The sequence below is a fragment of the Carcharhinus amblyrhynchos genome, chromosome 3, assembly GCF_965287045.1.
Source record: "Carcharhinus amblyrhynchos chromosome 3, sCarAmb.v2.hapA, whole genome shotgun sequence".
Classification (NCBI taxonomy): Eukaryota; Metazoa; Chordata; class Chondrichthyes; order Carcharhiniformes; family Carcharhinidae; genus Carcharhinus; species Carcharhinus amblyrhynchos.
The window spans coordinates 28,591,120-28,607,112 of NC_137326.1; the positions used below are offsets into that span (position 1 = coordinate 28,591,120).

The following is a 15,993-nucleotide window of genomic DNA, read 5'->3' on the forward strand; positions in this document are numbered from 1 at the left end:
ACCTAATGAAGAAGGGTGCATGTCTGCGAGAAGTAATTAGTAAAAGTTATGCTAATTCTTTTTGTTATATCCTAACTGTGTTCTTAAATAAATTTTGTTTGATAAAAGCTTCTAGTGGGTCACTTAAATCATATCTAGAATGAAAGATCTTATGCTCTCCCATGCCAAGATCAAATGTAAAACTTGGGTCAAAGCTAACTTCACAAGACACTTTGGAATTCTGGCCTGGGACTTAACACTCTTATTAACACATTCTGCTTGCTTACTTTTATGCAATCCTTGGTCCTTAATGGTTAAGTCCTTAAAGTTAGTCCTTAAGTTAACAATCCCTTCATCTTGTGTCCTTGACACTTCTGTTACTCTCTCCCCAGCTCTGACGTCTCCCTGACCTCTATTTATCTCCACCTCCTCCATCCCCCTCTCCAACTATATAATCCATTACATTTCCATCGTCTCCAGTTCTGAAGAACTCTGTTTCTCTCACCACAGATGCTGCCAAACCTGCTGAGTTTATTCAACATTTACTGTTTTTATTTCAGATTTCTAGCATCCAAAGTATTTTTCTTTTATATAAATTAATTATAAGTAGTTCACATCATTGTCACGCCATTTTATTCAAACATTCCAGTTTTTGTTGTGACCTCTTCAGGTCAATATGAGAGTGGCTAAGGAAAAATGTGCATTGGCTTTTGAACACAGATGTGCAAAAGTGATGTGAATATCAGCACGCTCGATTTAGTCAATCGTTATTTTTAAAAGTACAGCTATCTCAACACAATACATAATGTTACAGAAATTACAGGAATAACTACCTTTACTATTTGCCCTCTAAATGCCATTGGGGAAAATCTGCAAAGCTCATATAATATTTCTATATGGCCTTTGCTGATCAAGAACAAAGGCAATTACCTCAGCACAAGTCTGTGAGGGAAATTGTCCACGATTTGATCAGGTTAGGATTAAAAGTTTGTGGTCTGCACTCTCACTATGATGTAATATGTCAACAATCTAGTTTTCGAAGTGTAAGTCCAATTTTCCTTCCTTTTCTTTGGTCTTCACCTCATTCTTCCAATCCTGCTTCCTCACATTCTTCCAGTGAAAATTGGCAAAGAATTTGATCCCTAATTTCAATGGCAATTTTGCTCTTAATTAATCTATTAGCAGATGCAAGGATACCAAATAACATGTCATTTGACTAATACATATATGTCTTCAGTAGAATGTGGGCATGTCACTTAATTGTTAAAGCCATGACAATCACTTCTTTTAACATCACCAGAACTGATGCAAAAATCTACTGTTGTGAATAATTTCTCACCTGCACTGCTACAGAATCAGTTTCTAACTGATGCTTAAAGGCAATGTGGACAGAGGGAAAGAGTGACACAGGAACAATAAACAGTAGAACACACACAAAGAAACATCGCACAAAGAGCAGAACATTTGAGCATTACAGCATCCAGTGCAATCTGATCTGAGAAGAGAAAATCCAGGCTCTCACCCCTCAGAACAAAACTGTAGCTTTGGTTCATGTGTACTGTTACGCCCATATGCCCTCCTCATCATCCTATTGGTCGATATGTTTGAGGACATGCATGGCAGCATTGGAATGAAACAAAGAAAGGGTTAGTTAGTTTGGTGCATTAGAACATTTTTATCTCTGTTGGTAGAAATGTGAGTTTGTTTAGAGTAGACAGCCTGCAGCCTCAGCACAAAGACAAACAAACATACAGATTGTCTACAGAGACAATTTCACCCCACTGAAACCTACAAAACAGAAGTTAAAGCAAAAACAAGCAAAGTAACCTGAATCCATTTCATGATAGCCCTTACCCTGTGTAAGAGTTCAGAATTTTAACGTTGCTTCTTGACTTTTGTAATCTATATATATTCTGTAATAAACAAATACTATCCTCAAAAAACAATTTAGTTTATACTGTATTTTCAAGACGCTTTCGAACATCGGCTGCAAGTCATTCAATTAAAAATATTGTATTTTGCAACATTGTTTCAAGACAATTTTTTAAAACAAACTGCAAATCCGAATGCATTTTGCCATCTTAGATAATAGAAGAGTGATGGGGCATGCATAATATTGATGTGAAAAATAGATTGCAAGTTCAAAAATGTATTCAATAATACCTTTTTAAAATAGAACACTGAATTTGATCATCTCAGGAATTACGGAAACTTAAGTTTCAGCTATTTGAAAACACATTACCACATCTGAAAAGCCAGAGATTGAAATAAGTAAGCTGGACAATGGCATGTATTAGTGCAGGTTCTGACCAGGTTAGATTTGTACTGGATTCCTTCATATGCTTTTTAAATTTTTGGTGTTCACCTGTTTAAAGTAATAGGTTATAACATGTGAAAAAAATAATGCAATCAATTACATATTTGTCGGGGAACAGTACTGATTGGAAAATATCCCTGTAAAATAAAAGTGGTATCTTTTAATTTCTCATAGAGACAATGACTTGTTTCTTAATAAGGAGATTAAGATATTCTTGTTCTAAATTTAACTCAGCAAAAAATTTATAATTAACATGCTGTAACAATGTCTTAAAAATAGACACACCAATCTTATTCACTCCAACACACAAGCAAAACATTTTGCTCTTTGAAAATTTAGACAGTTATGTTCCCAAGGCCATCTGAGTCAAAGGTGAAGAACATAAAAAGGACACCCAGAAATTCAGATGGAGCTTTGGACGTGAATTGGTTATTGCATCGCAAAGAACGGAGAAATCAATTTGAATACGCAGCTCAACAGATTTAACAAGGAGTCGGGTCAAATTGCTGCCTTTAGCAGTGGGCTATGAGAAATTTGGCACTTCTAGTATTTCACCAAAAAAAATGAAGATAAACATGTACAGACTTAATCACAGCAGCATTAGGAAACAGATGACCCAGCTAGATGCCTCTATGAACAGCAACGGCAATTATCTACTTCTGCCACTTAGCATGGGTTGATACGTTAATCACTTGCTTCGAGTGAAACAAGCACTGCCCATTTCACACACTAATACCTACCTCGCTGCAGCCTCAGATCAGTACGCGTTAATCTTCAGTCAGAAATCACAGTAGGTCTTCTCTTGGCTTTGCTGATTAAAAGTCAAAGTCAACCCTTTTTGTTAGAAAAGGAGGGGAATGTTTTATTTTGAAACAGCAGTTTTCTACCCTTTCCAAGCATGCCAGAATTAAACAAACTAATGCTGCAATTATTACAGCGGGCCAGAAAATCCTTGGTACATGCTGCTAACATTTGCCTGCTGTCAATCTGAGGAAATGATGGGACCCAAGAAATATCATATTGCTCTGTTAATCATACAGGTATGTGATTCCTTAACCTTTTCATTTTGAAGTTCTGATTAACACAAACTCTCTCTGTAAACACAATGGGGCAAATTTTCCCATTCCACCTGCCACAGGAACCGTAGTGGGTGAAGGGCAGACCATGGAAAGACCTGTTGATCTCAGGCAGGATTTTCCGGTTTTGGGGCGAGTCCGGTTGGAAAATTCCACCCCATGTTTCAAACCACTTCATTCTGAAAACATGTTATGATGATTGATGCGGCAAGGAGGCTTCAGCTAAGACAAATTAAAAAAACTTGTGGAAGAAGAAATTTCGAATTTTCAATAAATTTTGTATCTACTGAGAAAACTAGGAAAAGTTGACAATTACAATATAGCTGACACAGCCTACAAAAACAAACAGTCTGACAGCGTACAAAGACTTGCTGCCTGATTATCAATGGCATTTGATAAAGTACCACATAACCATCTTATTCAGGATTAAGGGGATGACTGTAATGGGTGCTTAATTGGATAAGAGATAGGATATAGACAATAGTGATGAACTGATGACTAGAAAGGCGTGGGGTCCAACAAACAGATTGTTATTAGGATCATTTCCTTTCTTGTATAGATAACTTGGATGTGAGTATAGGGACTAAATTTTAAAGTCTGAGAACGAGTCAAAGCTCATCAACATAATAGTGAGGTGAATAAAAGCAGACATCAGGAAGACAAAGATAGACTGGTTAGCTGGACAGACAGATGGCAAATGCAATTTAACACTAACATGCAGGACTTGATGCACTTTGTGAGGAACAAGATGGATAGGCAGTATAATCTAAATGGTACTGTCATGAACAGGATGCAAGAAAAGAATATGAGATTGCATATTCACATATCTTTCAAGATGACAGGATAGGTTGTGATGATGGTTTAAAAAGCATACTGAATGTTGGCTCTGAAAAGAACAGCATAAATACAAAAATAAGGGAGTCATACTAAACATTTTCAAATCGCTGGTTAGGTCTCAGCTGGAGTATTATATACATTCCTAGGCCCGCACATTAGGAAGGATGTCAAGGCCTATGAGAGGGTACCAACCAGGATGATATCATTAATAAAGGACTTAAGTTTTAAATAGGAACATAACATAAGAACATAAGAAGTAGGAGCAGGAGTAGGCCATCTAGCCCTTCGAGCCTGCCCTGCCATTCAATAAGATCATGGCTGATCTGAAGTGGCTCAGTTCCACTTTCCCGCTTTCTCCCCATAACCCTTAATTCCCTTGCCTACCAAAAACGTATCTACCCATGTCTTAAATATATTTAGCGAGGTAGCCTCCACCACTTCAACGGGCAGAGAATTCCAGAGATTCACCACCCTTTGAGTGAAGAAGTTCCTCCTCAACTCCGTTCTAAACTGCCCCCCCTCCTTATCTTGAGGCTGTGCCCTCTAGTCCTGTTGTCCTTTGAGCGGGAAAAATCTCTCTACCTCTACCCTATCCATCCCCTTCATTATCTTATACGTCTCAATAAGATCCCCCCTCATCCTTCTAAACTCCAACGAGTACAGACCCAGTCTATTTAGTCTCTCTTCATAGTCCAACCCCCTCATCTCTGGTATCAGCCTAGTGAACCTCCTCTGCACTCCCCCAAGGCCAAAATATCCTTCCGCAAGTGCGGCGACCAAAACTGCACACAGTACTCCAGCTGCAGCCTCACCAATTGCAGTAAGACCTCCCTGCTTTTATATTCTATCCCCCTCGCTAAAAAGGCCAGCATCCCATTCGCCTTTTTGATCACCTGCTGCACCTGCAGACTGGGTTTTTGCAACTCATGCACAAGGACCCCCAAGCCCTTCTGCATCGTAGCATGCTGCAGCTTTTCGCCCTTTAAATAGTAATCCCTCCTACTATTATTCCTGCCAAAGTGGATAACCTCACACTTGCTAACATTGTACTCCATCTGCCAAGTCCTCGCCCACTCGCTCAGCCATTTTGTGGACAGATTGTAGGAGCTGGGATTGTTCTCCTTAAAATGGAAATGATTACAGGAAGACCTAATTGAGATGTTCAAAATTATGATGGGTTTAGAGAGGGAAAGTAGGAAAAGACAGTTTTCTCTGACAAATAGGTTAGTAACAAAAGATCACAGACTTAAAATATTGGGTGAAAGAACTAAAGGGAAAACTTTGAGACTTCTTGTTTTGTTTCTACACAGAGACTTGTTAAGATCTAAAAGGGTGGCAGGAGCAGACTTCAGCGGAAATTTCAAAAGGAATGAATTTGAAGAGGATCAATTTGAGGGGTATGGGGGAAAAGCGATGATGTGGGATTAAATTGGACAGTTTATTCAAACAGCCAAATAGCCTACTTCTGAGATGTAAGATTTCACAATTGGTTCCTGGTTGGCCAAATCCCATCCTTCAATGATTTTGATTGTTTCTAGTTCCAATTTCTAACAAAATTGATTGTTTCTGATGACCTTTAATCCCACTAAATTATCTATCTACCTGGTTGAGATATGGTGAGAAGCTAGTTCCTCTTATGCAAAATACACAATACTTTTATAACCATTTTCATTGAAATTGAATGGGTGATTAAATAGGCTATTGCATAATAATCTGTAATTTGATTATTTTCATCTACAGCTTAACGCAGGAACAGTAAACCAATTATTCCCTCAAGTCAGTCCAACCATTCTGTGATTCTAAGATCTGTACTCAACTTCATTTGCCTGCCTCTGCTCCATATTCTTCAATACCCCTAATTGTCAAAAAAAATCAATCTTAAATCTTGAAAATTGTGTGCAAACAAATCCCATCGGCTCCACCAGAGCTCCTAGTATCTTAAAGTATTCTGAGTTGTCTTTCTCAGATCTCAGTGGATAACGTCAAACTTCCTCACATTGAACTTCATTTGTAATAGTTTTACCTACTTACTTAATCGATGTCCCCTTGTAACTTTCTGTTGCCAACTCCACACTTTATTGTACATTCCTATTTAGTGTCATCTGCAAACTTGGATACACAACACATTATTCCTTGACCCAAGTAATTTATGTGGTGAAAAGCAAAGGTGTCACTTCACTTCCCAAGGGAAAACGACTTGTCACTTGCTGATATTTGGAATATATTCCCTTTGCTGATACTCACCGACATCTATCTCTCAGCTAGCATCACCTGTTCTCATTTCAGAATTATGTTAAATGCTTTCTGGAAGTATATGTAGACATCAATGACATTTGCAACTTTATGAAGCAAGAGAATCTGGAGAGCTTTGCAAAGTTGTGAATATGTCTATAATTTCCTTATCTACTTCATCTATTTTTTTTCATAACCTGGAATGAAGATTGGGTCCTGTAGACTTATCTATATTAATTCCCATTATTTTCCTAATTACCATTAAAAATATGCCTTCCATCCCTTGATGCATTTTTAGGTTCTCTTTCACTGATATTATCTTGTCCTTTTCCTCTACTGTGGAAATGAATGTAAACTACAAATTTAATAAGTCCACCATTTCCTCATTAACCATTATAGTCCAGCTGTATGTCTTTAATAGGCACACTCTATTTATTAATTCCTAATAGAACAACTTCCTGTAGTCAACTCCACACTTTATTGTGCATTCTTATGTGCTATCATCTGCAAACTTGGATACACAACATGTTATTCCTTTACCCAAGTAATTTGTGTGGTGAAAAGCAAAGGTGTCTCATGTTTTTATAAAATGTTTATAAAACATGTGTTGTCAATCTCACTGTCACATTCCTTGTTTGTACCTTTAGAACTTTTTGTTTTCCCATTTTTTTTTAGGTGCCCTCTCAGTCTACTTTATTTTCCATTTTCATTGTATTTGCGTAAACTTTTACTTTTAGCTTAATACTGACTCCTTTCGTCTTTCATTGACCATGTTTTGTCTCTTAGGGGCTATCTACTCATTTGTATTGTACCAAATTTTTCCTTGACGACTTCTCTCTGTAGATTTCCCCTGTTAAGGCCAGTTTATTGTGGTTAATTAATTTCTCACCCTTCAAGGTTCACCTTAATTAAATTTAAAACCATGCTGAAACCCAACATCAAAATCTAACCTATTACGGTCACTATTCACAAGAGGTTCCCCTATTGAAAGGCTGTTTACAAATTCTGGCTCATTATCCACTATCAATAAATATAGTATTGCCTCCTTGTTAATTGGAAAGCATGTTGTTCCAGCAAACTGTCACATTTACATTCTACAAATCCAATGTCTTTCTATGTTACCTATTTGGCTCCTATCTGTCTGTATGATTACTAAAATCTCCCACAGCAATTACATGCATTTGTTACATGTTTACGTGATTGCCATATTTATACATCTCCCAAATACATTAGTGCTATCAAAGATTCTGTTGAAAATCCCCACCAGAATCATCCACCTTCTGCTATTCCTTAATGCAGATGGCCTTAAAGGGGGATAGAAAGGTGGAGGCACAAAGCCATTTCAGGAGGGAAAATGAGATCCAACTCACTTAAATGGATTAATTAAAATCCATAAGCCAATTGCAATTTTCTGATAAGGTTCAACCTTTATACCTTGTTTGTTAGCTGAAATAATGAGAACCAAACAGAATATTTGACAGGCCTGAATGAAGCAGATAGCTTGCTTGGAATCCCCCTTAAATATATCAAATGTATTAATGTTAAAATGGACAAATGGTTTTGAAATAGCACAAAATGCACATTTAAAAATAACACATAAGCAGTATAATCATGCACAATATTTTATGGCAGAAAGGTACTTAAAATATGAAGAAATGGAAATTTTTTAAAAGTAAGATCCCTTGAGTTTACAATGATATCCTTGGCTCCATGAGCAATTTGAAATATATTGTTGACTGCACAACTTCTCCAATTGTCTGTCAGTTTTTTTCAGTGGCAGGGACGTGGTGGTGGGATAAGACAGTTCCTTTGTACAAAAATTCAAATGTATGACACTTGAGGGTTTGAATTCATGCAAGTGCTTATAAACTAATAACCAATTTGCCATTAAACTTTATGCTTGGATTCAGATCTTCATTTTTCTTAATGGTGAGAGACTTTGAACTGTGGAGGAACAAAAGGATTTGGGCGTCCATATACATAATTCGCTCAGGTGCAAAAGATGATCAGGAAGTAACTATACCAGGATCTGTACAGTGCATTGTTCATTCCACCGAGCCACATTACAGTCACATTAAGTTCTGCGTCTGCACATTCAGATGCACACAGCTCTCTGGTCGTGGGGCAGCTAATCTGTTATCACAGTATGGGTAAAAGTGTTCAATACCATGTCTACAAAGTTCAAGGCGGGGGGTTCCAGAGACCCGGATTTTTTTAAAATGATGTTGCATTGGGCTGGAGTTGTACAATACTTAATCCAAGTGGTGTGAAGCAAGCTAAAAAGAGGGCACCCACATATTGACTCAGCGCACTTTGGCTCAGACTCAAGACCAACTCCTGACTTTGGGGCACTCCAATTTTTTGATTAGAACATACCATGAAACATCTCGCATCAATGCAAAAGCGATAATGGCAGCTTAAAATATTCCAGTTCCATTTGTTACCAGGGTACAAATCATAGATGTATTGTCATTATAAAATCCTCACAATCTATCTGCTGTTGAACTGCTCTGATCCCAATTTTCACAAAATTTTTTTTTGGGCTATTCTTTCATAAAGGCCTCTGCAACATTGTAAAATTATTACATTAACATGACCTAAGTCAAGTCAAGTATTTTAATGTGCACTTATTTTGAATTAAACATTGCATTGAAGCCACTTGGCACAGTGGTTAGCACTGCTGCCTCACAGCATCAGGGACCCGGGTTTGTTTCCCAGCTTGGGTCTCTGTCTGTGTGGAGTCTGCACGGGTTTCCTCCGGGTGCTCCAGTTTCCTCCCCTGGTCTGAAAGGCATGCTGGCTAGGTGCACTGGCCATGCTAAATTCTCCATCAGTATACCGAACAGGCGGAGTGTGGTGACTAGGGGATTTTCACAGTAACCTCACTGCAGTATAAATGTAAGCCTACTTGTGATGATAATAAATAAACTTTAAATTAAAAAAATGATAAAAAAGAGAGCTAAAGGGGTTGTATGTGACATTTCAAAAATACAGGAAGCTGGGAAAAAGGTGGTGGGGTAGCACTGCCAATCAAGCATGTAATTAATTCTGTGGTGTGAGATGATCTTAACTTGAAAGAGCAAGGAGTAGAGATTAGAAAAGATAAGAGGTCACTTGTGGGAGTAGTTCATAGGTCTCCAAACAGTAGGTCAGACCATAGAGGAGGAATAAATGACGGGAGACAGAAAAGTACCACAATATTCATGGATCTATAGTCTGCATGTATATTCGGTGTATCAGATTGATAAAGGTAGCCTGGAAAATGAGTTAATAGAGTATAATTAGGACAATTTCTTACAGTAGTAGGTTCTAGCACCAATCCAGACTGGTAATGTGCAAAGAGACAGAATTAATCCATAACGTCATAGTAAGGGAGTCTCTAGGCAATAGCATTATACATGATAGAATTTCACATTCAATTTGAAGGTGAGAAGTGTGGGTTTAAGTCTAGTATTTAATATAAGCATAATAAGAGAATTAAGGAGTAGCTGGCTAAAATAAACTTGGAAAGTAGGTTCAAGGTAGGATATCAGAGATGCAGTGGAAAACTTCTAAGGAGATATTTACTAACTTTAAGCAAAGACTTATGAAAGACTTCAAAAACAAAGGCTTGATTATGTAGCAGATTATGCAACAAAATGCTTAGTCAAAGAGGTAAGTTTTGAGGAGCAGAGGAAGGTGAAAGATTTTAGGAAGGGAATACAATGCATGAAGGCTAGGTATCTTAAAGCTTAATGCCAGAGGTAGAATAAATAGAATGCAAAATGCATGAGGCCAGTATCAGAAGGAATGGGGATGCTGGAGGTCACAGAAAGAGGGAGGAAACAGGCAATGAGGAGGATTTTAAATTAAAGGTGTTGAGGAAAACCAGAATCAATATATGTCAGCAAGGACAAGTTGAAGAGAATTTGAATAAGCTTGGTGAAGGTTAAGAGGATGCATCCCAGGATTGGAGAGCATTTAAATAATCATGTTCAGCGATGACAAAGACATGGACGTGAGTATCAGCACAGATTGGGGAAGGGGATAAGGCAGTTGATATTATGAAGATAGAATTGCTGGTCTTTATGATTGACAGGATATAGAACAGTGAGAGTGGTTCAGCCCAAAACAGTAATCAGAGAGAGAATGGATTCAGTGGCAAGTTTAGGTAGAGGATGAGACAATGGCTTCAATATTCCCAAAGGTTAATGAGAGGAAATGGCTACTCAGTCAAGACCGGATGTCAAATAAGCAGAACAACAACACACATAGGCTAGGCAATGCTTGATAAAGGTAATGGAGAAGTAGAGCTAGGTATTGTTGATGTACAGGTGAAAGCTGACCCCTTGTCTGTAGTTAATGTTGCCATGGAGCAGCATGTGTAAGAAAAGATGGGAGCCAAGCATGATGCATTGCTAGAGATATTTTGGCTAAGATTGAAAAGGTTAAGAGTAGAATCAAGCAAAGGCAACCCTGCTGAACTGGACACAAGAGAAGAGTTATTGAAGACAATGATGCAAATAATCATGTCAAAAGTTGCACTGCGTTCAAGTACGAGGAAGGAAAGCATCATAATTATGGTCACAGACAATGTCAGTTATAGCTTTAATTAGAGTAATTTCTTTACTATAGCATCAGTGGAAACTTAACTGACCTAACTGGAGAGGTTCAAACGTAGAGTTGAGGAGAGATTTGGAAGATTGCATCATGTTCGAGGACTTTGTATAGAAAAGGGAGTTTGGAAATGGGAATATATTTTACAAAAAGATGGGGTTAAGAGCTCTTTATCGAGTATTTGTTTATGATAGCAGACTTAAAAGCAAGAGGAATAGTGTTCAAAAATAGGGATGTAGAATGACTCAAAATGTTGGCTCTACTCTCTCTCCACAGTTGCTGTCAAACCTGCTGAGATTTTCCAGCATTTTTGTGTTGATGTAGAATGCCAGCAAGTATTGAAGTCCAGAAAGGAAGAGTCAGTAATTGAATGAAAACACAGTCAAGGGAGTTGGAAGTGGGTGTGGTGCAAAATATCAGCCACAGAGGTCATAAGGAAAGGTAGGAGAGAAACACAAATAGGTTTTGTGGTCTCGACTAACAGCCATCCAACCTTGCCATTCTTCTTGTTGCATCTCTCACCCCCTAGCCATGCCAATGAGCTGATGGGAGGTTGATGGGCAAAGGAAAAGAGAAGGGATGAAAAGGAGGTAGAAGATGGTTAGTCGCGTTCTGAGTGCTGGAGGTGACGATTAGGTGGCATGGGCGAAGGCATAAAGGAAACAAGAGCTGGCATCATATTTAATCTCCAGCATGATTCTGGAGTTGTGGTTTGGTTTTGCAGAGGAAACGAAGGCATAATGATGGTCCAGTCAGACACGGTAATGCATAAATAAATCAACTGTGTTTATATAAAAATAATAAAAGAGCCAATATTTAGCAAGACGCACCAATATATATTTCTGCTGATCACTACAACTATTTAGGGTCTGGTCTCTGTATCAGCCAGGCCCTGAGATATTGCAGAGATCAGGAAAGCTGATCCTTGGTGTGAAAGGTATGAAGAAAGAGCACATTAGCTAACTATCATGGGCTTGGAAGGAGTCATCTCAGAGTGGACCTAGTGACAGAACATCAAATACTTAGAGCGAAAGAGAAAAGTGAATTGTAAACTGTATTTACAGATAATACGTAAGGCAAGAAAATCCAGGTTCACAAAATTTACAGAATTAAGGCAAGATAAGGAAGGGTGTTTGGAACTAGAAAATTGTGTTCATCGGGGAAAAAGCTGAGCTCTTTATTGGGAAGACTACTGAGTTGACATTCTCAGATGACGAGACCATAAACTTGAAGGGTGTCCTTCATGAGCCAAACAAATGACCTTATAAATGTTACACAAGTATCTTTTTTGATTCAATTCATGAACAGTAACATATCACCAAAGCGATTGTACTTGTCAACCAGCATACATCTTACTGACCATGAAAAATACTGCTCAAAAGTGCCTTGGTTCAAAAGGTATTCAATAAAAAAAAGTAACTCCAGCTCTGAGTAACACTTGAAATACTGTACTTATAAATCAGTTTTGGATAAAAGTATAGACCTTTGTCTGCACACCAAATAGCAGTGCAGATAATTCACCCCTAAGTCTTTAGTCAGAGTGACCACGTCTACAAGGAAAGATACATTCAAGGAGCAGAGAATGGCAAAGACTAGGATTTTCTACAATACAATGGAAAACATACATCATAATCCTGAAAACATGTCCTTAAATGAAAAATCACTGAAGTTTATCATTAATAAATTAACATTTGATTACAGATAGATCTGTGTTAACCTGGCATTTGTTGTTAATCCTTTTATCTGTAAAATAATCATTGAAGCAGGATAGAGAAAGAAAATCTTAATTCCTTTGTTAATCAAATTTCATATTACAGCAAATGTTCATAATCCTATCATGTAGTACATAGAGTGATTAGTTTCTGGTTTACTAGGATTAGGGATTCGTCCTTCAATTATGCTATTGCATATAAACTGGGAAGCCTATTTGATGTAAATATATCCAAAACTATTAAGATTTGTTCACATTTTGCTGTATACTTGCTATAGAAAAGTAAAAGGCATGTTAAAGCTGGAAGATAATGAATGTTACAGCATATGCACGCAAAACTAAATACCATTATTCATAAAGATTATCTTTTCCCTTTGTGAAACTTAACCAGCAGCAATACTGAAATGGGAGACGAATACAGACAGCAAACACTTTTGGTTTATGCAGTAAATTTGCCTTGTTGACTGAACTAGAAAGCAATTATGTCAAAGATTGAGCTTGTGTTTTTCAGTGGCTGGCACTACTTGTTCTAATTTGTCATGGTCACAAAATGGAATTTGTCAAGTGGTTGGTACAAAGTGACCCGTCAGAAGATTACAACACTTTATAGGCAAGACGGCTAAAGACTCACCTGATCAGGAGAGGGTCTATGGTTACTGTGCTGTGATCTTGCCGGTGAGCGATGGTGATGGTGGTGATGGTGATGGTGGTGATGATGATCATCATCGTAATTATCTGCCATAAGTTTCATCCGATTTTGTGTCTAAGGAAAGAAAAATGACTAATTAAATGGTCTAATCTTCTGAAGACTTCTTATAGGATAAAAGCCAAAATGTCTTTAACATTGAGGCTGATCCAAACAGAGCCAGTTACTAAAACAAATGGTGCAATGAAAAGAACTGCATGCTGGAATTCAGCCTAAATTGGAGCTTTTATTCTGTAAGAGTACCACAAAAGAAAGAGAGGGAAACAGCTAATGCATCTCCTCCAAGTTACGGGAATGCACTTGACTTTCAAGTAGTCACGCAAAAATCAGTAATGTTTTCAAAAATTAATAATTAATCAAAGAAAAGCAACATTTGATTCAAATTAGCATTTCATTTAATCACACTTAATGGAAAATCCTAGAGGAATCAGATCATCCTTTTTTCACAAACCTAGTTCATTAAAATTAATTCTAGAAAATATTAGCAAGAAAATAATATGGCAAAGTTCATTCATTCAGAAGTTACAACATACAATAATTGCTTCTACCATAAGCCTTTGACGTATAACCAGGATGTGGATATGCCGGCGTTGGATTGGGGTAAACACAGTAAAAAGTCTGACAACACCAGGTTTAAGTCCAACCGATTTATTTGATAGTAAACTCACAAGCTTTCGAGGTTAAGCTCTTCTTCAGGTGAATGGAGAGTTCGCTTAACCTCGAAAGCTTGTGAGTTTACTTTCGAATAAATCGGTTGGACTTAAACCTGTGTTGTCAGATGTATAACCAGGGCAGCAATCAATTCTATGCCTTCCTCAATCTGGAAACAGGATACGACATTAGCACTAGATTCACTGGCAATTACTATTAGAAACAAAACAACAGCGTCTCTCACTGCATTTATACTTTGTTTCATTCTGAATGCTCAGGTCTTCAATAATATAATATCTGAATCTTCAAATGACATTCAACCTTAACGTCAGTGGCATATTTTTATTCAGGAAATTTGCTTTCTGGTATTTGGACCCAAAGGTTTACTTGGAATTATCGTGAGAGGCCGAAGATTGCATGGTCATGCATTGAAGTACTGGAAAACTCACCTCCCATTTTCAACAAATTAAATAAAAACAGAAAAGAATGGAAACTCTCAGCAGACCTGGTAGCTGCTGTGGAGAAAGGAAGGTAGGGTTAATGTTTCTGGTTTATGACTTTTGCCAGAAGGTCTCCACAAAGGGTCACAGGACTGAGACATTAATGTTACCGTTTCCTCTCTAGAGATGTTTCCTCATCTGCTGAGAGTCTGCAGCATTTTCTGTTTTTATTTCAAATCTCCAGACATGGCTGAGCCCACGATGATGATGGAGCCAAATCTGATAATGAGTGATTGGGTCAGTTTTGTTTCAAGCGTGTTTTCCTTAAGTCTAATAGCCATAAATGCAATGTCGATGGGGCAAGGGTACTGAAAGCAGTTACTAAGAAAGCAAGTGAGCAGCCTTCCAGCGGCTTTGGTGTCATTATGTATGGAATATCAGAACTGGAGGATTTGGGAAATTGAAGTTAACGAGGAATCAAGGACAGTTTTATTCCAAATGAGCAAAATGGAATTGTATATTTGTTGCTGTTGTAATCACAACCAAAATGGATATGGCTGACATTGGCTGAGAAACTTACATGTCAAAAGGTGTTTTTCCTCAACACCAGAGTCTTTTCAGCCAAACATGTAATCTTTGTTTGTAATTACATGCTCTCTTTGTTAGGATTGAATTCCCCATTGTCTCCAAACATGTCTTCAGTGCCATTTCTTCAACAACAGGGGCAGCACAGTGGTTAGCACTGCTGCCTCATAATGCCAGGGACCCAGGTTCGATTCCGACCTCAGGTCACTGTCTGTGTGGAGTTTGCATGTTCTCCCTATGTCTCCTTGGGCTTCCTCCGGATGCTCCGGTTTCTTCCCACAGTCCAAAGATGTGTGGGTTAGGTTGATTGGCCATGCTAAATTGAGCCTAATGTCACGTGGATTAGCAGGGTAAATGTGTAGGGTTACAGGAATAGGGCCTGGGTGGGATTGTGGTCAGTACAGACTCAATGGGCCAAATGGCCTCTTTCTGTACTGTAGGGATTCTATGAACACACCATGCTGACAATGTACCTGAACAGGATGTGCACGCAGAGCAACTTTTCAAATTGCTCAAACCTCCCCAGGTTAACTTTAGGAGTTTCAAAATGGGTGACACACTGTTCTTCAGTGCTTAATTTCTCAAATGAGATGTTTAAAATAATTCTATCATAGTCTCACCGTCATCTTTCTGTTATGTATTGCACTGAGAAAACCAACATGTTCACCGCATGCCATCATTACTAAACTAAATTTATTTCCACCTCCCCAACAGAATAGAGAGGGCAGCTTTCCTATACACTATGTTCATCCCCTCCACTACAGCCTCTCCTCTTCCTTTCGCTATATCCCTTTCTTTCTCCATTCCCTCTCTTCCCCACATCTGTCTTCTCCTCCTTCCCCAGACCAGTGCTACCTTTTCTC

General features: G+C 38.2%; 1 protein-coding gene across 3 annotated transcripts in view; it reads right to left on the reverse strand.

The window, feature by feature from the left end:
* LOC145337821 (ERC protein 2) overlaps window positions 1–15,993 on the reverse strand; it is a 731,415-nt gene that overhangs the window by 143,251 nt on the left and 572,171 nt on the right. For 2 of the 3 annotated variants that reach the window (XM_080182675.1, XM_080182674.1), the window contains one exon: window positions 13,380–13,511. In XM_080182675.1, the coding sequence (XP_080038801.1) occupies window positions 13,380–13,511 (132 nt within the window). Of the gene's footprint in view, window positions 1–1,501; window positions 1,568–13,379; window positions 13,512–15,993 lie in introns of all 3 variants that reach the window. The other variant, XM_080182676.1, reaches the window with a different exon arrangement.